A 24,224-nucleotide genomic window follows, 5' to 3' on the forward strand; every position below is an offset into this window, starting at 1 on the left:
GGGAGGAAACATTCCAACAGACCCGAAGATTGGAAACACTTCGGAACAAGAAAGCACATCTACTCTGTTCTTTGACCTTTCTTCTACGCTGCAGGGACACAAGAACCATTCCATCTTTTCTCACAACTAAAAGAATCTTCAAAACCACACAGGCGAACCGCATTTATGACCGTCTAGAACAGGCCCTCTTACGTGAGAGAATCCATACTACCCGCAGAGAACTTGCTGCCACAGACAAGGAGCTATTTTGCTTGCATATCAACACCAGCCATAAAATGAGAAGTCAGGATTGGGACAAGGTCGATAATCTCACCTACAGGAAGATGGAACAAGTGTTTACCAACCACACATCCAGACAGAAGCAGAAGTTTAACAAACTACAGGAAAAAAGAAAGACAAGCCCAATGCTCGACAATGCACGCATTGTCATCAATCTGACAGACCGTCAACTCTCACCAGAAGAAACCTCCATCTTGGCAAAGGGAGGAAACTTTGCAGTCACCCCCACCAGAATTCCTGTGGAAGACATCATTGCAAATGTAGAAGCTGCCATCCGTCATCTACCTGAAGAGGAAGCTGAGGAAATAAGAGGAGAGACAGCCAGGATTCTACGAAAGGCAAAGCTTCCCACCAGCAATATAACACGCAAGGAGAGAAATGCCATCAAGACCCTCAATGCAGATCCAGACATCATCATTCTACCAGCTGATAAAGGCAATGCTACAGTGATCATGAAAACGGAGGAATACAAAAAGAAGATTAAGGAACTCCTGGACCCCTCCACCTACAAAAAACTAAAACGAGATCCCACTTGCAAAATCACCAGGCTAACAAATGCGCTGATCAAGAATTCCTCACTACATCCCGACACGCACAGAAAACTATGCAAGACTGAAGCACAGCCACCTAGACTATATGGACTCCCCAAAATACATAAAGATTCAGTCCCACTCCGACCCATTGTGAGTGCCATTGGTTCACCGACATATGAATTAGCTAGACATCTGGCAGATCTCCTGCAGGACCACATCGGGAAAACCTCGTCTTACATCAAAGATTCAGCAGATTTCATCAACAAAGTCAGTTCTCTGAAACTCAATCCACAAGACATACTTGTCAGTTTTGATGTTGTATCCCTGTTTACCAAGGTTCCAGTAAAAGACACTATTGCACTGATTAATCAGATTTTCCCAGAGGATGTAACAGCCTTATTCCATCATTGTCTGACAACCAGTTACTTCCAATGGGACAACGAATTCTATGAACAGATGGATGGGGTGGCCATGGGGAGCCCACTCAGCCCAGTTATAGCAAACTTCTACATGGAACATTTTGAAAAAACAGCTCTAGAATCAGCACCCCACAAACCCAGTGTATGGTTCCGGTTTGTGGATGATACATTCATCATTTGGAGCCATGGGGAGGAAGAATTGAGGGAGTTTTTGAATCATCTCAACAACATCCACCTGAACATACAATTCACAATGGAGAAAGAAAGTGAGGGAAAACTCTCATTCCTGGATACCTTGGTCATCCGCAAAGCAAACTTTCAGTTAGGTCACAAGGTCTACAGGAAACCAACTCACACTGATCGGTACTTACACAAAAACTCCAATCACCACCCCCGACAGAAAAGAGGCATAATGAAAACATTAGTGGATCGTGCAAGACGGATATGTGAGCCGCGCTTTCTCAATGAGGAAATTAATCATCTAAACCACGCACTTCAGGCAAATGGCTACTCCAGAAATGAAATCCGAAGAGCAATCAAACCCAGGATGAATCAAACAACCAAGGAAAAACAGTCACCTACAGGAAAAGTGTTTTTGCCATATATCAAAGGAATTACTGATCAGATGGGAAAGCTTATGGAAAAGCATAACCTTCAAGCAGTATTCAGACCCACCCGAAAAATACAACAGATGCTACGATCAGCAAAAGACAGCAGAGATCCCCTCACCTCTGCAGGAGTATACCGTATACCCTGCAGCTGTGGACAAGTTTACATCGGGACCACAAAGCGTAGCATCCAGACAAGAATAAAAGAACATGAAAGACACTGCAGACTTGGACAGCCTGAAAAATCAGCTGTGGCTGAACATAGCCTAACTCAAACAGGGCACAGTATCTTATTCCAGGACACCAAAATACTGGACAACACTTCCAACTACTTTGTCAGACTGCACAGGGAAGCCATTGAAATTCACAAGCATAAGCAAAACTTCAACAGGAAAGAAGAAACCTTAAGAATGAACAGAGCATGGGCTCCGGTTCTGAAAAACACCAGGCCAACAAAACACTCCACACCCGACAATAGCCCTGCAGAGAAGATTAGCACATCAAGCACCAATCCATATGCAAAAGAACCTCCTCAGGAGACAGTGAAGCCTCCCGCCATTAGCATTCCACACCCTGGGAAACTCTTACAGAATGACTCAGCTCAACCCCACCCCTCCTGAGTAGATACAAATGACCTACATCTTTTCCACACTGTGACACTGAGAGATCTCTGTCTTTTGGTGCTACACCTCTGAAGATGCCAGCCACAGCTGCTGGCGAAACGTCAGGAACTACAATGCCAAGACCACGGCAATACAGCCCGGAAAACCCCCAACAACCATCGTTCTCCAGCCGTGAAAGCCTTCGACAATACATGCTTCTACTGTTGTTTAAAATGTGGGAAGTTAAAAAAAATCCCACCAGGCTATTCATGAGTTTCTTACCAAACCAGGGCAACACAATGAGGAATGAATAAGGGATTAAAACATCTCACCCACTGGACTTTGCTGCCATACAGTAGCATCTCTTTAAGAAGCTGTGGCTTCCTGTTATAAAATCGCATCACAAATGTGACAAACAGAATCAACTAGGTACAATATTTGACTAGAAAAATAGACTTGTTTATCGGTAAGAGTTGTTTTTCTTAAAGTGCATACTCTGTGCAATCCCACATATAAGAATGTATCAAAACAGACCACAGGTGAGGCGTTTTAGAAATCTCTGAAAGATGAGGAATGCAGGTCATCCTCCTGTCACCCATACCCAGCAACACAGGACGATGAGACAGAAACCCCACACTTTGATGCTCAGCTCTAGCCACTTACTGTCACAGAGATTATGACTACAGCTGCAAACGTTAGAGCCTCTGAATAGTCTCCAGAAAGACAATTCTACACACATGAAACCTTAATAAATTCACTTACTAACCAACAGGAGTATCACAGTTGCCCTCTTGGTCCTCAGCTGCCCTGCACCAAGGTTTACCAAGAATCAAGCGGGTCTGGCTGTTTAAAAAACTTTTTCTCCCCAACCCCTTCCTTCCCAATTTTCTCAGGATTGTTACTTCAGCCTTTAGCTATCACAACAAAGAGGATTCTTTGTACCTAGCTCCTTTGGAGAAGACAGAAAATCTATATATGAGCATACATGTGAGAAAGAGAAAGAAACAGAGACCTGTAGGTTCCCCCCCCCACCTTTCTATCCAAAACTTTTCAGCCTATCTGCAGCAGTCTTAGTGTTGCAACTGAGATTTTCTCCCAAACATTCTTCAGTACACTTTCAAAGTAATGTAAGTATTGGACAACTAAATATAAACAGCAGAAAGCACAGATCATTGGGAAGAATCAATAGACAGACAAGTTAGTCAAAATACCAGAAAGAAAATATGAAAAGGTATCTTACTAGCCAATCCTATACATGTAAAAGAGCTTTGACATTCCTCTTCCTAGAAATGGGCCCAAAGTCTGTTTCCAAGACTATTCTTAACCAATCATTTTGAAAGTCTGGGATACAGAGGTTAAGAAGGGAAATTAGAAATGATCCATCACAGATCCTTTGACAGCTTGGCCAAATGATGAGATGTGCCCAGAAGACCATTGATCACCCTGTTGTATCTTGAACACCAAGACACACCAGCTCTACTATATACAATAAACAGGTTTTTATTCAGCTCTCACTCAAGGCTCAGCCTGCATTTTGTAGTCAGCTTCTCAGTCAAGCATTAGCAGCCACCAATTTGCTACAGGAAACCCTGACAGGACAAGACTGAAGAACTCGCAAAGCAGAAAGTTGTCCCCTAGAGGCTGCTTGTATACATTACAACATTTCCTCCCCCCCCCACCCCCCCACACACGTAAGTTTTTATTGAACTCCAAAACTAGAATACCCTAACAACAATACTAAGGAGAACATGAAGAACTTTATACAACATAGTCCCTTAAATATGTAGGAGCAACTCTTTGACATGTAGAACGTTGCATTGGCCTCTGATCAACAACCACAATGGGTCTGCAGTTGTGAAAGACACTCATTGCAAAAGTAACAGATAAAGGTTTAAAATAATTAGGAGTTATGTTTGGTTTTATATATATTCTTGCCACCGTACCTTTCATACCATCTACTGCTTTCTGGAAAATCTCTTGGTACACAGATAAAACATCTTCCAAGAAAATTCCTTCTCTAGGATAAAAACTTGAAACCATTCATCAAATCTTGAACCCAAATCAGCTAACCTAGTAAATTGGGGCCACTGCCTGAAACCACTACCAGTGGTAACAGTTTTACTTTATCTTTGTAGGACACAGTGACCTCAACCTCACCTAGTTACTTAAGTGTGTCTCCTGTATATAGGGTTCCCATCCCCCCGCTTAGGGTGGGGGATCCCCCAATCCCCCCCTCCCCCCCACACCCACTTACCTGGCCGGCAGGGGGGGGTGCGCTCCCTGGGGCGCTCCCTCCCCGGGTGGCACAGCGCACCCCTGGGTGCAGGGTGTGCTCCCACGCTGTGAGAGCGGGCCACGCACCACTGGGTGTGGGGCACACTCCCGCGCCGTGAGAGCAGGTGGTGGCAGCAGCAGAGAGAAAGCAGGCGGCGGTTGCCAGAGCACACCGCTCTCACTGCCACCACTGCAGCTGCCGTGCTCTCTCTCTCTCTCTCTCACCATGGCAACTGCCGTCCCTGTGCAGCCGGCGCCGGTAGGGACGAGGGGCATGGCAGTGGTGGCGGCGAGAGAGCAAGCTGCGGTGGCCACGGCCTGCTCTCTCTCACTGCCACCGCTGCCGCACCCCTTGTCCTTGCTGGTGGCGGCTGCACAGGGGCGGCGGCAGCCATGGCAAGAGAGAGAGCTGGCCGTGGCCACCTCAGCTCGATCCCTCGCCACAGCCGCCACTGCTCCTGTGCTGCCTGCACCGGCAGGGACAAGGGGCGCCGCCACCACAGTGGCAAGAGAGAGCTGCCCGCTCTCTCCACCCTCCCCGGCACATGTGACGTTGTCATGCAGGCGCCTTTGACCCTGCGTGATGTCACTCCCATTCACAACAGCAAGAGGACCAAGGAGGTATGAGCCAGCATCCCAATCTCCCGCTGGGAGACTTGAGGGACCTGGCAACCCTACCTGTATATGTTCACAGTTTAATTGTACTAGGCTACAATAAGGGTGCTTCCCCCTCTTGCCATGCCTCAAATGAGGTTTGACTCATAAGAGTCATACTGCAACCTGTGTCCAGTTCAAATGATACCTTCTTGTTGTTTACATCTAATGTAATGCAAATAGGGTTCATCTTAGGAATTTTTGTTTCAGTCAGAATGTAAATGGTATAGGCTACATCCTCAGCCACACTTACAGGACTTTCATCTTCTACAGCATGCATCCTGTGAGTTAAGGATTTATGTTTCACATAACTTTGTGTCATAGATCTGCAGACTCTTCTAAGGAGGCCAATGAGACTACTATTGTAACATTTTGCATTTTTAAATATACCGACTGTGGAAGCATGGAATCCAACACAATGATAACAGCTGTCCCGACCTTTCTTTCTCTTTTCTGGTTCTTTGACAACTTTCAAATCACGCTCAGGCACCCCCAGCATGGGATCCTTCTCCTGGTATAGGGGTGGTGCCTGCAAGTCCTGTATATTTTTAGTCACAGATTCCATTGCTAGGACCAATATCAAAGCCGAATCAAAGGTCAAGGTGGATTCAGATAGTAACCCTGGATTTTCTCATCATTTACTCCACAAACTAACCTATCCCTTAACATCTGTGTCAATGTGGCACCATAATTGCAGTTCTGAGAGAACTTAGTTCAGCCATGAACTCCCCTATGGACTCCCCAGACTTTCTGGATCGTGAATTAAATTTAAAATGCTCCACTATCTCCATGTATATGATAAGAACAAGATTAAAGTGGTTCTTCAACAAATTTACTAACTCTCCAAAAGTTTTACCACTGGGTTTTTCAGGTAGTGACAGATTTCTCATTAAACTATAAGTGGAAGGCCCCACACTGCAGAATTGCTTTCATTTTATCCCCATTTGTTACATCATTTGCAATGAAAAAAATGTGTGATAATTTTACAGTATTCGTCCCAAATTTGTTGACATGGATCAAATTGTGACACAGTCCCCAAAGTGGCAGGCATTGATGAGGCTTCAGTTTATCATCGTCTCCATATGTTGTATCTTAACATCAGGACATGGCAGCTTTATATACAAATAACTGGTTTTTATTCATCTCTCACACTGGCTCAGCCTGCATTTCTCATCAGCCTCTCAGGGCCAAACTACAAGTGACAAATGACACTTGAATGGCAAGTGTATTCCTCCCTGTTCACTTGCCCTCCACTTGCTCTCCACTCAATCCACCTGCCATTCAATTGTCATTCGTCACTTGTAGCTTGGCCCTCACTCCAGCCTCAGCAGCCACTAATTTGCTACAGGAGCCCTGAAGGGCCAAGACGGAAGAACACACAAAGCAGAAAGCTGTACCCTAGAGGCTGCTTGTACACATTACAATACACTCTATACCCAGGGCTTTTTTTCAGCTGGAACGCAGTGGAACGGAGTTCCGGAACCTCTTGAAAATGGTCACATGGTTGGTGGCCCCACCCCCTGATCTCCAGACAGAAGGGAGTTTAAACTCCCCTCTGTCTGGAGATCAAGGGGCGGGGCCACCAACCATGTGACCATTTTCTCCAAGGGCAACCCACTGCGTTCCACTACCTCTTTTCCCAGGAAAAAAAGCCCTGTCTATACCTGTGTGCCCTTTCCTGAGATGTAACTGTAGGATGTATGATTTCAGATAAGGTAGGAAAGTCTCAAAACCATGCCCTTTACCAAAACAAGCTAGAAAACAGAACCTGGCAACCCTAATACATAGAATGGTGGTGTTGAACAACTACACCTTCGGTGATGCAAGGCTAAAACACTACACAACATAACAAGACAAGGAAGCACTGCTTTTGAAAACATCTAAAAAAGGAAGATGTGCTCTAAGAGTTGCAGCTAAAGATCCTCCCACAAAATATTTGTTTTAAAAATGTGATTGTAGCAAGCTAAGGGGGAAAAATAACCATTAAATATATGAATTTTCCCAATCCTTTCCAATTTGTCCATCTAACCCAGTATTGCCTTCTGTGATCTGCAGCAGTTTTCCAAAGGCTTAGGCAAGTCTTTCCTGATCCTGCCATCTGAGATTGTTCTTACTGGAGATGCAAAATGTTTGTATCTAGCATGTAAAACACATGTTCTACCACTGAGTTATGGCCTCTCCCTATCTCTGTACAGGTTATGTTTCTATACAAGCACCATTACATTCTTACTGCCTTCTTCCCAACAGCATCATACAGTTACTGTATGGGTTTAGATGCAGAGGAGTTAGCCGTGTTAGTCTGTAGTAGCAAAATCAAAAAGAGTCCAGTAGCACCTTTAAGACTAACCAACTTTATTGTAGCATAAGCTTTCGAGAATCACAGTTCTCTTCGTCAGATGCATGGAGGGCCAAAAGAAACTGGTCAGATATATAGGTGGAGAGGGGAAGGCAGAGTAGATGCCAACAGTAGCTTCTGATATGGAGATCAGTTTGCTTCTGTTAAGGAAGTCAGTTACTTCTGATAATGAGATAACCTTTCATAGTCTCTATTCAATCCCATCTTGACTGAGTCAAATTTACATATGAATTCCAATTCAGCAGCTTCCCGTTGTTTTTGAAAGGTTTCTGTATGGGTTTACTGAACTATATACTGAAATACATGTAGTGTGTGCTTTTAAGAGCAATAGTGTACTTCTAAAACCTGATAAAATAAAGCAGTACTTACAAACAGCATTGAAAGAAGCCATTACCTCATATAAAATGGTTGTATTTCCATGAAGGAGAGGTCCATAACAAATGTACGAATGGCCAACTACCCAGCCTAAATCGGAAGCTGCCCACCAAACCTACAATTGAAAAAAAAAATTAGAAACAGAGCATTCAGATGAAATCCCCGTAATTATAAAGTTGCATATAAATTCAAATTACCTCTTTTGGTTGAAGTCCATATATAGCTGACATGGTCCAATTTAACATAACTGCATAGCCACCTGTTGGTCTAACAACACCCTAAGTGAGAAGCAATTTGAAATTAAGATCAATTGTAAATAAATATGCATTGAAACCTCTTCTCATCAGAGAAATTGCTGTTCCTATCATTTAACTTGCAAAGGCAATTACTACTCCCCCCTCCGCTATCTCCTAGGGGGGAAATCTCAAAGTGTGTAATAGTCTCATCTGTGAAGTTTATTTCTGCATTCTTGAGAGCCAAAAACTTGTTCTTCTAAAATAAAAGCTGACATGCTTTGGAATTCATGTCCTGGAAAATGTGCTTAAAATGAAATCCCATCATTTCCTGCCACAACTAGGGCAAAGAGGTAAACTTAGGCCACTGATCCTACTGTGTATTTAAAGTTATTTACAAGATTTATTTGACACTTAAGGTAACCGATGAATCTTTAGCCACTACTAAGGCAACAGCTAAATTTTGTGCGATGGTGATCAAATTACGCAACAAACACCAACTAGGCGTATCTGGGCTTTAATTCAGACCACTTTAGGAGGTTACCATATGGTGGCTGTTTAAGATCTCTGCTTTCTAATTTTTAAGTGTTTATGCGGGTCTATATTTATATTTATGATAATTGTTGTAAGATATGTGATATATGCTAATTAGATTTTATAATATTTATATTTGTACTATTTTAACTGAAGTTTTAACTTGTATAATTCTTAACAAATAAGGGACTGTCTCATTTTACTAGTTTAAAGCTGGTCGTGAACTGAAATAAATAAATAATCCTACAGCCTAAATGGTGCAGAAGACATGTACAGATAGGTAGAATTCCAGGGAACAGGAATATTGTTTCAGTTCCTACAGTTCCATTTAAGGAACCAGTATGAACTGTGAAGTCTATACCACCAGCTTGCCAGGATTACCACATCAGAGGGAAAAACTGCTTCCCTTTCCCAATTCCTTAATCCTGATGGCTTATTTAACTTTGACCTGATGTCCAAATACAGTCCAACATTGCTTCAGACATTAAACAAAACACAACCAGCCAAATATTTGAGGGACTGACTTGCATATCTGGCAGACATAGATTCTTTGTAAGGGTTGGATCCAGACTAAATTTTCTATCAGTACTACAGAACTTGTCTGCCTATTCTTCCTTCCACTCCAGCACACTGATCTCCACAAAATACTGATCCTGGGGAATAAGAGAACCAGCATGAGGAAGGTCTTCAGCAGGAAGGGAGAACTGGTGGAAATGACCAATTTAGGATTGATCTATCACTAATACCTGAAGAGAAACACATATAAACAGAGGCGGATCTACGGTGAAACTAATGAAGTTTTAGCTTCAGGGCCCCTAATCCCAGAGGGCCCCTGAAGCAACTTTTTTTTCAATGAGTGAATTTTTCAACAAAAATTAATGGAGTTTTTTAAAGTATTTGTTATTAAAATAAGGCTATTTTAGAGATAGAATCATAAGCCAATGGATTGACATACTTAATATTGACCTTAGGTGAGGAAAGGCCTACACAGATCTCGTTGTTTCAAGGCCTGCTTTTGATTATTGAAGGTAAAAGTTGGTAACCTGTGCAATTATTAGAGATTAACAGAGCCCATTGTAAAAGTAAATACAACGGGCTCTAGCAGTGGGCCCAAGGCCCCACTGCCACCATGGAGGTGGTGGGAAGGCCATGTGGGGGGGCTCCTCTGTGCTACGGTTCCCCACCGGCTCCACAGGCAGGCTTCTGAGGGGCCACAGAGGTGGCAGGGAAGTGCAAGGTGGCAGGAAGGCCACCCAGGGGGCCTCCCCTGCACTATGCCTTCCCACCAGCTCTGCAGGCAGGCCTCTGAGGGGCTGCAGAGCCAGTGGGGAGGCCACGCAGGAAGGCTCCCCCTCACTTTACCTCCTCACTGGCTCCCATGCAGGCCTTTGAGGGGCTGTGGGGCCTGCAGGGAGGCTGTGCAGGAGGGCTCCCCCATGCTTTGCCTCCCTACCACCTCCCAGGCAGTCCTCTGAGGGCTGTGGAGCCGGGGGAGGCCACACAGGTAGGCTCCCCTGTGCTTCACCTCCCTGCTGGCTCCCAAGCAGGCCTCTGAGGGGCTGCTGAGCCAGAGGGAGGCCGCGCTATCTCTGTAGCCCCTCAGAGGATTGCCACCGCTGACTCACTTTTTATCCTGGCACAGGACACCGCAGGGCCCTCAGTGCACCTGCACCAGGATAAAAAGTGAGTTGTTGGGAACATGGCTTGGCTTTTATGTTTAAAGATTCTATGATGCATCATGCATGTATACAACATTTCCATAATTTTCATCCCCCATAACTCAGAAACTATAAGGCATAGCCTAGGAAATTTTATTCATATGTGACTTTGACATTTGATATAACCCAGTAGAGCAATTTTAATCAAAATCTGAGATGTAGTGGTTAAACTTTTTTTAAAATTGTGATCTGCCATGAAACAACCCCAGTGAAGAAGATAACAGTGGTTTCCCCTGACTTTGTTGCTGGTGGGAAGGGGTTCACTATATGGCCCATTTTCAAGGGCTCTACCTCACCACCCTTTTCTCTGCCTCACAGTCCTTGCAAGGGCAGCAAGGCCCTTTGGACCTTGTTGCTCTACTGATGCTGGTTGTGAAGGGGCCCCCATAACAGTTCAAGCTTCAGGGCCCCAAAAATGTAGATCCACCCCTGCACACAAAGGATACACACAAGCAATTTCCACATCTAAAACCTGATCAATTCCCACATGAGCTTTCATTAAAACAGTAAATAGAACCTTCATCAGATGGATGTGTAATTTGCCCGTCCAGTTACTAGCACTTCCTGTTAACAGCTAAAGAAATTCTCAGTCTTTCCTCATGAATAGTTTAATATCTCTTCCTTCTCATTCTTACTCAGCCTACTCAAGTTTGCTGTGTTACAATAATCATTCCTCTTGCTTCTCATTTACTTGTGAGCTTCTTTCTTTTCTGGTTAGTTCATCAGTTACAGTACACTTCATTGATCTCATCCTTAAGCCATTTCTTCATAGAAGCTTAGATCCTTGACATTAACCATATCCACAACATAGAATATCTAGGGGAATTAACAGAATCTGAAGATCAGAGACACTATGAAACTAGATGGAATCTTCAAGGTGAACCACACAAGATGAAACTATAAGCTAGGAATGATTTAGGGATAGGGAATACAAAGGCCTCAAACGTTCAATGACAATATATTTCAGAATAAGTTAAGAGTAGAGATGGGCACAAAATGGGGGAAAGCGAGATGAGAGTTTTGTGTTTCGTCACATTCCACGAATCATGAAACATGAACTTCCATGAAATTGTCCTGTTTCGCAATATGATTTGTTAGTTTCGTGATTCGTCAGAACATGGGGCACTTCAACGGCCCCCTTCATACCCAAAGATGCCAAACTCGCAGGGAGACTTCAGCAGGCTCTCTTCCACCCATCCTCCCAGTTTGGCCAAGATTGCAAAACACTGACCAGAACCCACAAAGCTAGGCACCAGAGCCAGACAGTGGCCCCGAGACTGGGCTTGGGGAGAGGGCCCCAAAACCACCACACAGACACCTGCCCAGGTGGGAGAGATGCACAAAATAAAACCAAAGGAAACATTAAGAGTGTGAGCCCTCAAAAGAGCAGAGAATGAATTAAGAAGAAACAAAGACAAGCAAAGAAAAAATAAGTGAGGCGTCAGTCAAGCTAGGCCCTAGAGCCAGGAAAAGGCCCGACACTAGGGTGGGGTGGAATAAAACATAATTTGGTCACAGATACTTACATTGAAAGACAGGGCCTACCTTTGGTGTACCTGTTGTTCCTGATGTATAAAGAATATAAAGTGGGTGGTCTGAAAGAACAGGGATGCAGTCACATGGCTTTGTTTTTGCCATTTCTTCTTGCCAGTCTATGTCACGTCCTTGAGTAAGAGGGACAGTTCCCTGCACACCAAAGGATATAAAGTATACAATACTGCAACTGCAAACGGAGGTTTTAATAAAAGAAAAAAGCTGTCCAGGAATGTGTATAAAAATTATTAACTGTAAACGTACCATGTTAGGACGACTGTAAATCAGAATTCTCTCAGGCTGGTGTTTTATCATTTGCAATGCTTTTTCTAAAAGTGGTACATATTCCACTTTCCGTCCTGGTTCTATTCCAAAAGTTGATGTTACAATTAGTTTGGGCTGAAAGAAATAAAAAAGAATTATACATTAAAACATTATTTTCTGAAAAAATATCATGCGTGAAAATGACTATGTTGTGAAATGTTTGAGGAATACCGTATAAGGTCATATATACAATATCTCTGTCTTGTTTTTCATTTAAACTCTGGATTAGGATCCTGAATGAATGCCACTTTCAATTAATATACATAAACATATGTAAATCAGGTTCTCTAGAAACAATCTGGGAACTGAAAAGTAAATGCAAATCACACCTGCCTTCTAAAATGCAGAGCTCAGAAGGCAAGTGAGAAATAACTTATTTCCCATTGGCTCAGAAGATTCCTTTTACCTACAAGCTTAAAAACATACATTATATATGTAGGTGGTGTATGAAATTTTTTTTGTGCTCAAGAGGAATCTTGAGAGAAGAAGGAAAAACGCTATTTCTCAGTCTTGTGTCAGTATATACTTCGTAGTCTTTGGTCTAAGAAAGCAATTCTAAGCAAGGGAGTAAGACCTATTTTATTCAGTGAAGCTTTCTTACAAGGAAGTGTTTTAGCCTTAGATGTCTTACTTATTTGTACTAGTTAGTTAGCATGTACTTAGTAATATAGAAGGTCTACATGAAAATGTCACTTCTGTTTTATTCAAAATACAGCATTCATTTCCTTGAATTGGAAAGAAACAGATTTAAAAGTATTTACACTCTTTTAACAATACTGTAGGCTCACAATTTTAAATACCAAAAGAACTCGGAGAAGATAAGAGACAGAATGGAAAGAGCTATAACTGGAGAAAAGAGAAGACTTTCTATGTGATTATGCTCTTGTATGATTTCCAAGTGAAATCTCCTCAGAAGGGCAGAAGAACCTAAAGAAGGGCGTTGAAAAATAAAGCCAAGAGACCTTTTATAGAAGCTTATGTATAGATTTGCCAGCATTGTTTTGTTTTTGTTATTTTTGTTTCTTTCTCTTTTCTGCACAAATAACAATTTTAAAACATGAACAGAGCCAGAAAGAGACTACAGAGAAGAATCTGATACAAACCAGCTTAATTTTACCTGGTAACTAACATTCACTGAAATTTTCCAAAGAAATCTGAAGAGGTGTTCATTTTCCTTCAGTCCTGTTTACACTGATAGCGCTTGAAGATCTTTTATTATATCTTAAATGCTAAAAATGTCTATTTTTATCATTTTATGAAATAGAAGTTTAGCATTTCCAAGCTTCTAGCATGAGTACAAATTGTATTAGTGATGTAAAACAACACTTTTCATTAGCCATGAAAATTTTTTGCACAGAAATAAAGAAGCATATCCTTTTGTTACCCTGTAAGCTCTAATTTGTGTGTTTTTTCCATAAAAGTACCCCGAAGAATGACCACCTATTAGTTTCAATGCTCTTTCAGTCAGAATATTCAATGGTTGTTGTGGGTTTTCCGGGATGTATTGCCGTGGTCTTGGCATTGTAGTTCCTGACGTTTCGCCAGCAGCTGTGGCTGGCATCTTCAGAGGTGTAGCACCAAAAGACAGAGATCTCTCAGTGTCACAGTGTGGAAAAGGTGTTGGCAGGTCATTTATATCTACTCAGGAGGGGTGGGGTTGAGCTGAGTCATCCTGTAAGAGTTTCCCAGGGTGTGGAATGCTAATGGCGGGAGGCTTCACTGTATCCTGAGGAGGTTCTTTTGCATATGGACTGGTGCTTGATGTGCTAATCTTCTCCGCAGGGCTATTGTCGGGGATAGAGTGTTTTGTTAGCCTGGTGTTTTTCAGAACTGGAAACCATGCTCTGTTCATTCTTAAGGTTTCTTCTTTCCTGTTGAAGTTTTGCTTATGCTTGTGAATTTCAATGGCTTCCCTGTGCAGTCTGACAAAGTAGTATCAATACAATACTATCAATATTGGTTGAAAAGTTTACAGAGTAAAGTTATTACTATCATACTTCATAGTAATTCCAATTTCATGAATGCAATAGTCAACATTACTTTATGGCATTGAGCTGGAAACTAGAAGGATATTTTAGATTAGAATATGTTAAAATAAAACTGCATCAAGAGATTCATTTCTCAACTGTAGGCATATAAAAATTAAAGACCCAGTAGGCTACAGATAGGAAGAAAAACCTACGCTTCACTTCTACATCTTTAATCAATGTACACTTTATAATAACTTTTAGACTTCCAGTACCTGACAAGACTAACAATGATCAATGGCAGGTTTATGCAGTGCGCCCAGAGCTATTTAAAATTCAAGGTAAACTACAATATACTGATATAATGCATGTGATGTTCTGTAAGCAGGATGGGAAAATAATTATTTTCATCAGATAAGATTCAAGGTGTGCTCACCTTTTAAAATAGCTTCATGAATGAAGAATTTTCCATATGAACAGAGCCAGAAAGAGACTACAGAGAAGAACCTGATACAACCCAGCTTAATTTTACCTGATAACTAACATTCACTGAAATTTTCCAAAGATATCTGGAAAGGTGTTAATTTCCCTTCAGCCTTGATAGCTCTTGAAGATATGGCAAACATTTATTGAAAAGCAGTTACTTCTAACAGAGACTTATAAGTTAACTGTATGATCCCTGAATGTTTGCAAAGGGAAAATTAGAACAAAAATGTGTATCCACTATGAAGTCTAAAGACATCCATTGGATGGAGACAATGATCAGTTGTTTTCAGTGGAAATATTTCATAGAAGAAGCATGACTAAAACATGATGTAGAAATATTAGTAATAAATGGTAACAAATTAATAGCACATCTACTTACTAAGCAAAACTTTGACATTCCTTTTAGTCTGTTTTTTTTTCTCTCACAATCTTACCGAGAATGCTTTCTGTCAAATTTTTAGCAAATAACCTATATTTTACACTACAGAGACTGTTTTCAATTCTTATTCTGCTTAATCTTTTATTGTATGCGGATCCTACCTACTGTATTTCTTAGCTTTCCTTATTCTTTGGGATTTGGTGATAATACCCTCTCCTCCTGTTGAGGACCATCAAGCCTCAATTCTTGGTACCTTTCCCTCTCCATACTCCTTTCAGAAATCTGTGTTATTTTGTTGTTTTTGGCTCACCACGTATAACTATTATGTAGACAATCTTCAGCTTTATCTTTATCCCTTTGTCTCAGCTTAAACCTATTATCTCTGTTCTCAGCACTTCTGCTCATTATTTTTCTTTCTTCACACTTTAATCATGTTACACTTAGATAGGTTTCTTGTCCCAGGGTCTGTCTTATGTTTCAAAGTTTAAGCTTCTAAACCTTTTGTTAATTTACAATCTTTCTCTTTCTTCTGTCATTTTGCTTCCTTTCTATTCCACTCAATCACTCTTCCATTCATCATATATTTATTTTCTTATTAAACCTTCACTCCCTTGTGCCATTGTGCTTTCTAAAAAGTATGCCTTCTTCCTCACAGTCTCTCTGTGGAACTTGCTCCCTTTAGATAATCAGACAGTCACTTTTTTGTGCCACTTAAATATACTGGGTTGGAACCAGTAATCTGTCAGTAGAAGGTGCTTCCAAGCTCCCCTTGCCCCTCCAGCAGCCATTTCTGATCTCAGGAAAGTTGATTCCTGGGGTTGTTGGAGCCACATGGAGTAACAGCCATGCTGGTCAGCAGGCTACAGCAAGGAAAGGTGGTGGTGGCGACTGCCCTCAAGTCAAAGTTGACTTGAAAGGAAAGGGGGCAAAGTCACCCTTTCTCCTTCTTTCATCAGTACTGGAGGATAGATCAGTTTCACCCCATCCTCACTATTACAGTGCTCAGATCACATGGTTTCAGGAACCAATTTTCCCAAGGTCAGAAATAGCTGCTGGGAAGAAGGGAAAACCACTCAAAGCATCCAAACACTGTGGACATTACTCCACTCAAGAGAATGGGAGGTAAACCAGGAGAGAAAGCAGAGGTTGCTTTAGCTACTGATCCATGCAGGATCACCAGGGGCCCAAGTGCTTAGGTGGCATATAATTCAAAAGGGAGAAAAAAAGCTGTGATGGGCTGTGTGCGCCAACAGGTGTTCCACAGCTCATAAGACTGAGGTAGTCCTAGGCAGGTAAAAGGTCACAGGGGTAGAGCAAACTATGGCCAAGTACAAATCTGAAAGGGAAAAAGAAGAAAGAATGTACCACATCTCAGCAGGAAGCTTTGTAGCTACACGTCTGTGGTTATGTGATGCCAGCAAGAGAGAAAACAAGAACTTATATTTGGGGAAAGATGCTGCCCCCGGTTACAGGACAAGTAGCAGAGCACACAAATAAAAGCTTTTCAGACTTGAAAAGAGGGGAGGGACAGGGAAAGCAACCTTTCTAGATGAAGGATGGGAGCAGATGGAGGGGCAATCTTGGTCTGATCAGAGATGTGTAGCTTTAGCAAACAATTCCAAAATCTGATCAGATTATTGGGATGGCAATTCAAATATGGGTAACACTTTTTATGAAAAATGCTAATGTGGAGGAAATTCTGTCTTTTGCAGATGCTAGTGCTGCAAATTCTTGCTTGTAGCAAAAGGCACACTGATTATTACTGAGAATCTTTTATCAGCAATCTGTTGGCCAGATACTGAGTGAGACAAGGCTTCTCTGTGGGGCACCATATTCAACATTCCTGTCAGCATGACAAGATTTGGCACGGTCCTACTCCTTCTGCTGGGTTTCTACTTTTTGTCCTGGAAACTGACAGAAATCCTGTTCACTGGCTTAACATGACAGAGATAGAGGACTGGTCCTATCATAGGGGGTGTGGGGAAAATATGAACAAAATGAAGACATCTCAGAAGCACATCTAGAATAATGGAGATGATTTTAAAATAATTGATGGTCCTGATTATTTCCAATTATGATTGCTGATTGATGGTCCTGATTATATAAAAGCACATCACAGATTTATCTTTTGTTGATATCATATAAAATTAACCAGAATCTCTCTCATTCTGTCATCCATAGATTACATAAATAAGCTGCATACATACTAAAGGAGCACCATGGTTGATACACAGAACTTCCTGTACGACTGTTTTTGTATTTCAAGCCCTCTCTATACAGCTTGAACAACTGACAAAATATCAAAAAAGCAAAAGAAGAATGCATTTAACATCTCTAGTAGCTCCAGTCTAGGGCAGCTTACAGAAGAATAAGCTGCTTTAGAGTAGCATGAGCGGTACCACAAACGCAGCCTCTACTAGCTGGGCAGAAAGTGTGTTCTGTCCTATAGTTAAATTCTAAGAAAGCTTACTTGAGTGATACTTGTTCTGTACCACAGTCAAATTCAGTATTACATCAGAACTTGTCCCTCTTTGAAGGACTGCCCAAATTACATGACACCCAACGTAACAGAAAATGTTTGTTCAGAGAGTGATAAATTCCTCAGATAATCAATTAAACACATACCTTCTGACAAACAGGTCTACAAATTCTACTAACCCACAAAAAGTGTCAAATGAAAGTGCTTTAGATACAATAATAGCTATTTGTCGCATATCGACAGTATGAAAGAGACCTTCTATATACACAAAACTCTCTGCCTAAGTGACAGGGGAAGAGGCTATTATATCTCCAAAATGTAATCCCTCATTTCAAAGACTTAAATAAAAATGTTAGTTACCTTGGCATGATCAATGCGAGTAGAGAGCTCTTTTGAAGCAAATCCACCAAAAATGAGGCTATGTATAGCTCCAATTCTTGCACATGCTAACATAGTGTAAATAGTCTGTGGAATCATGGGCATGTAGATGACAACAGTATCTCCTTTCTTCACACCATGGCTCACCATGACTCCAGCTAGTTTGGACACCTGTGTATGAAATATTTTAAAGTTATTTTGAGATAATTCTAATGATTGATATCAGAACGGCTTGATATAAAGGACTCAAATATACTCCATTTTATTTGAAAACAAGTGGGAGACCTATAAGACCTTGCAGGGGCATCTCATTTGCTCCTATGTCCCCCTCCCTTTTTTCCTTCCTCAGCAGCCCCAATAATCACTCTTCTTTTCCTGCTTCCTTCTCTCCTTCCCACCAAACCTATTTTTATGAGCTAGGGTGGTGTAGTGGTTAAGAGTGCGGGACTCTAATCTGGAGAATTGGGTTTGATTCCCCACTCCTCCACTTGAAGCCAGCTGAGTGACCTTGGGCTAGTCACGGTTCTCTGGAGCTCTCTCAGCCCCACCCACCTCACAGGGTGTTTGTTGTGGGGATAATAATAACATACTTTGTAAACCGCTCTGAGTTGGCATTAAGTTGTCCTGAAGGGCAGTATATAAATCGAATGTTGTTGTTGTTGTTATCTTTAGTTTTCCCTCCTTCTGTCCCCCTGGCAGACTCTCCTCATTAAAAGTCTGCCACAATTATGCATCAGCCTTCACCACCAAACCTCACCCAAGTTGCTAGGCGGTAGCTGCCACCAGACCCAACCAAACTGCATGGTGGCTGCCACCGACAGGCCCAGCCAAGTTATGTGGGACTTCAGGTTTGCAGAGAAATCTTCCCTGTTTGTCCCTGGCTCCATTTTGCAGATCCACACTCAGTTCAGAGTGATATATGATAGACAGTACAATATTGCTGCACAATATTTAATTACATTTTGTAAACTATAAGAAAATAAGATAAGCAATGAAATCGTACATATGATTACTCAGACATAAATTGAACTTTGTTCAATGGTGCCTATTCCAGTAAATGTGCATGCTAATGTACACACACACACACACACACACACACACGAAATTTGAATCCTGACTTTCTGTTCAAAGTAGCTATCAAAATCAAAAGTAGTATAAAAGGATTACATTAAATCAATACAAAATAGAAACGGAGTACTGCACTTCCTTTTCTGAGTTCATTCCCTTCTTCATTACCTAATGACCAGAAGCATACTATGAAGATAACACAGCAAGAAGCAGTCGAGTCCATTTTAGCTGAAAAAACAAATCTTTGTTGAATAAAAATAAAGAAATTTGTTTTCTGCTCATCTTCGTTCTTTGACTACTGATTCACTACTCACACAAATCTGATTTAGTACTATACATTTTGTGCAGGACTGAATAGTAAGACACCCCATGCGTTCCTCAAGGGAAAGACATTAAAATGTCACCTTCAACTGTCAGCTCCCATTTGAACATTTTAGCCTCTCAGCCTCATCTTCCAAGTAGATCATATACAAATAAGCTGGCTTCTGCCTACAGGGGATGGCAGCTCAAAGTGCCTCACAAAAATGTGCTCATAGAAAAAAACTCTATTTCTTATAAAATGTATGAGAGAATACCAAATTCTGCCACCTTCACATGAACTTCTTGGCTTATTTGCTTCATACTATCTTCATCCTAAGGAAATAACATCTGAAGTATTTAGAAGTGGGAACAGCACACAAGTAACGGAACAAATGGCAGCATTTCTGAAATCAATCATACAGATGCAATACAAGAGTTGGTGGCACTGTATATGCAAATACATATGCATATACAGAGCGGACTAAATCGCAATCAGTAGGAATATACAACAGTTTTATGATGTTGAACAACCAGAATAATGAGTTTTCTTTGTTTGAAAAAAAAATGTAAGACACTAACAGTGAAAGCCCAATGAACAGTCTAAGCCCGATGAAATCAATGAGCTTCGACTGGTGTAAGAGAGCAATCTAAAACAGGTGCTCTCTAAATCCTACTCCGGTCTGGTCAATGGGGCTTATTCCAAAGAAAGCATTTGACTTCAGTTGGTATTACTCTGCTTAAGAGTGGACTACACTGTAAAGGATTTGTATATGACCAACAAGCAGAAACAGGCTGACATTCAAATTAAACAGTATGTCCGCTGTTTTTTCTTTCATTTTTTGTAATTTATCTTCCTTGTTCATCTCAAAAGAACTGTGAGCAGAGCTATCTTCATAGAACTACTCTTTCCTGCTTCCTTCATCTCACTGCAAAAGTTCATAAAAGGAGACCTGCCGGATCAGACCAATGACACATCTAGTCCAGTATATCGCTTCCCACAATACTTACCTCTAGACTCTCATGCTGTTTCCCACAATATTTATGGATCTTTGCAGCAAACTATCCAAATCAAAGTGTATCAGCAAGCATATTTGAAAGAAGTACTCAATAAAAAAGAAAATAATGTTTTTATCACTGTGTATCTAGTTCAGTGAGCACTGTCCCCCCCCCCAGTGTGCCACCTGCCCCATGTTTCAGGAATGTAGGCAAGGCCCTAGCCCAGTGGGGCTCATGGTTGGCAGGGAGTTCACTCTTACCTTGAAACAGCCATTGCCGGGGAACAGATAAGCTGCGACCCTCCCTGAAGTGCAGGCTTCACCCCAGGGACAGAAGTAAATATGGCTCTTTTGGAAAACAATAATTGCAAAAGTAGCTCTCAGTGAACCACAGACTGATTAGCAAAGAGTTTCTGAGGTTTTAAAATACAGATTTTCTTCAAAACTGATATGAGAATCTAAATAGCAAAGTTTTGTGCTAAGGACTGCATGTTGTTTTTTAAAATATTAATGTAATGTAAATGTAACATTAATGCTGTTACCCACTCTGAGCCTGCTTGTGGGGAGGGCATGCAAGAAATCTAATAAATAAAATATGTTTAATGTTTTGTTAGTGTGATTCTCTGATGTGAAGGTTGATCCTCATAGGGAACAATGGAGAGTGGCTGGCCAGCCTGATCTGGGGGTGCTGGGCTTTTGAGGGGGGGGCTTCAGTTTGGTTCTGTTGGGCAGTCTGGGGTGTAGATGGTAAGTAGGAGTGTACCTGTGGCCATGCCACAATCCATGTGTTTCTGCTATAGGAGTCTGTTTTTTCCCACAATAGAAACAAATGGAGTGGCTAGGGTCGCCTTATTTGGGGAACCATAAAATGGCCCCCCAGGGTCCAATATCCTTGATACTTGGTGGTTCTTGAGAGGACAGGTAGTAGCTCCCCTGCTAATTTAGTGCATTTTGCTTGCAAAATGCTACCCCCGGCCTCCTAGAAATCCCACTAGTTTTCATCATAGGGAATAATGGCGATTGGATAGGGGCTCCTTCTTTGGGGGGCCATAACATGCCCCCTGAAGTCCAATCTTTCTGAAACTTGGGTGGTCATGAGAGGAGAGTTAGGAGAATGTCCCCAACAACTTTGGTATTATTGAGGGGGGAATTTTCCCCCAGGCCCTCGGATAGCTGGGAATAGCCTTTTCAAAGTGGCTTGCCGAATTTTCCCAAAGCAGCTTGCTGAATTTTCCCAATTTTTTTCCCACTTCAGTAAACCCAGAGCAGGAAACTCAATTATGTGCTGAGGTGCGCAGCCCTAATTGTAACAACATAGATCATTCAAGGAGAGCAATTACATGAGTCCAAAAAAGTATCTTATCCAAAGATAAGCAAGTCACAGGGAAGGAGCCCCTTCTAGGAAGAAGCTACCGATCAATTCACATTCCCATATTTAGAGTGTTTCAAAATAATCTCCTAACAATAACTCACTGTCCTGCTTCAGAAGGGCTCACAATTCTTGGCTAACTTATTATCTTTTAACTTCAAACATCAGACAAGTTTATATTTGAAATATCTTCTTAAAGTATATAAAGTTGTTAGCTCATTCTTGCAACATTTTATCTTAACAAAGTCGATGGAAAATTAGTGATTACAAGTTTCTCATACATATGAATAGCTTTTGGTCCTCAACCAATACATCCATTCTTGAATTTTATCTGCATTCCTGTCATTTTGAGATGCTCTCCGCACCTGGGCCTCAACGCTTTATATCTACTGATATGGGTTACACAGCTCTTCTAATTTACACAAGGCCATACAACTTCTCTGTTTCATGCCCTTCTCCAAGGTTGTTCAGTTCTAGATCTCTAGACTCCCTTTGCAGCATGTCTAGCTACGGGGCTGTGCTAGCCCTATTTCTGTGTGCAAAGACATCTTCGATGATTTTCTCCTATATTTCTAGTTGTCCCATATTTCTAGCTACATCCATAATACAATGCTTTGCCCACACCAATTTCCATTAGAGATAAGGTATACTGTAGGGAAAGAGGGTTTAAAGGCAAGTTCTTCAAAGCCTGGGAAGAGGCTAAAAGCAAAAGGCAAAAGTGAGCAACCAAACACGAACACAGTAGTCCATGGTCAGTTTCTGTAGGGCAGGGCTTATTCCTTTCTATTTAGATTTTATGCAAACCAGTTATTAATTTTTACACAAATAGGCAGGGCTTCTAAAAGTACAGTAGTTACAGTGTTCCAAATGGATATCACTATCCTACACACATTCCCGTGTTTCCTCCTTTGTTATGTTCTGTATGCAGGAGGGGCATGGTGACATTAGAGAAGCATATGTTGGTTAGCTGCTTCTATATATAATTTACAGCAGGCACCATTAGTATGCTGCCATACTGTTGGTGAAAGCCAGCAGTAGAACTGATATGGACTCCAGTGCACTCATCTCACTGGAGTTAGGTATTTTTATAAACATTTTTTAATTTATTTACAAAATGTATACCCTGCCTTTCAGCCCTTATCAGGCCACCAAGATAGCTAACAGATTGAAAATATACATAACAACAACAAATCTTTAAAATCATTAAAAACAAACAAAAAACATCATTAACAGTGCAATCCTAAGCAGAGTTACTTCAGTCTAACTCCACTGATTTCAATGGGTTTAGACTGGAGTAACTCTATTTAAGATGGTACTGTAAAACAATTAAAACCAAAGTTAAAATACACATTCTAAAACATAAAAACAACAACGAAAACATGGGGAGGGAAGAACCAAAAAAGTCTTCTCTCTCTGCTGGAAGACAGCAACATTTTATGCTGCACTGGGGCTTTTTTAATAGTGTAAATAATATATTTTGATGGTTTGTTTTTATTATTTTTATGTTGTAAGCTGCCTCAGGTATGGCCCTGGATATGCAGCATTAAATGTTCTAAATATATAAAATAAGAGGGCAGACAAGTCTCCCTGGGGACAGCGTTCCAGAGCCTGGGTGCCTTGACTGGGAAGGCCCTCTCCAGGGTTGCCACTGACCTAGGCCGTTTCCAGACGGCTTACCTGCCTCCGGAATGTTGTGCCATCTTGCGGGGGAAAACGCGAAATATCGCGTTTTCTCGCACGAGTTTTGCGCGACGTCACGCAAAACTCGCGCAAGAAAACGCGATATTTTGCGTTTTCCCTGCAAGATGGCGCGACGTTCCGGAGGCAGGTAAGCCGTCTGGAAACGGCCCTAATCTCAGTAGATCGGGGCAGGGCCCTGGAAGAGTACCATAGTGGTTGGGTAGGTTTGTAAGGGAGTAAGGAGTAGATTTACCTGCTGGGATAGCATTGGATACTAACTATCTACACTTTAGTGACTCTGCTGTAAACTGCACAGAATTTAAGATTGCTTTGTTTGAAAACATCCTAGTCAGAATGCAGCCACATGACACCTTCTTCTAGAAAGCCTAAGTCATAAAAATGCATAAAACATATATACAGCTCAGACTGCTGTAGACAGCTGCAATTTGCTTTTCATACCAACCATCAGCACAATTTCAGACTGAGCATAACCTGAAATGCAATTTTATACATTGATTATGACATATTATAAATAATACTATGATATTATGACACTCCATTTAATGTTATATTGGTCGATGATTTAATGCTATCAATAAAGACAGATGAAAAGAACAAATTGGCTAAAATTAGTAAGCGAATAAGAAATCTAATCAGATTCATTTTTAAAGCTTCTGTATC

At 41.4% G+C, this 24,224-nt stretch overlaps 1 protein-coding gene across 4 annotated transcripts in view; it reads right to left on the reverse strand.

Annotated features, from left to right (window-relative positions):
* ACSS3 (acyl-CoA synthetase short chain family member 3) overlaps positions 1-24,224 on the reverse strand; it is a 77,740-nt gene that overhangs the window by 41,675 nt on the left and 11,841 nt on the right. For 3 of the 4 annotated variants that reach the window (XM_054988855.1, XM_054988853.1, XM_054988854.1), the window contains exons 3-7: positions 18,114-18,302; positions 12,383-12,517; positions 12,131-12,271; positions 8,298-8,378; positions 8,120-8,215 (exon numbers count right to left, since the gene is read on the reverse strand). In XM_054988855.1, the coding sequence (XP_054844830.1) occupies positions 8,120-8,215; positions 8,298-8,378; positions 12,131-12,271; positions 12,383-12,517; positions 18,114-18,302 (642 nt within the window). Of the gene's footprint in view, positions 1-8,119; positions 8,216-8,297; positions 8,379-12,130; positions 12,272-12,382; positions 12,518-18,113; positions 18,303-24,224 lie in introns of those variants that run through there. The other variant, XM_054988856.1, reaches the window with a different exon arrangement.

Source organism: Eublepharis macularius, chromosome 9 (assembly GCF_028583425.1).
Source record: "Eublepharis macularius isolate TG4126 chromosome 9, MPM_Emac_v1.0, whole genome shotgun sequence".
Classification (NCBI taxonomy): Eukaryota; Metazoa; Chordata; class Lepidosauria; order Squamata; family Eublepharidae; genus Eublepharis; species Eublepharis macularius.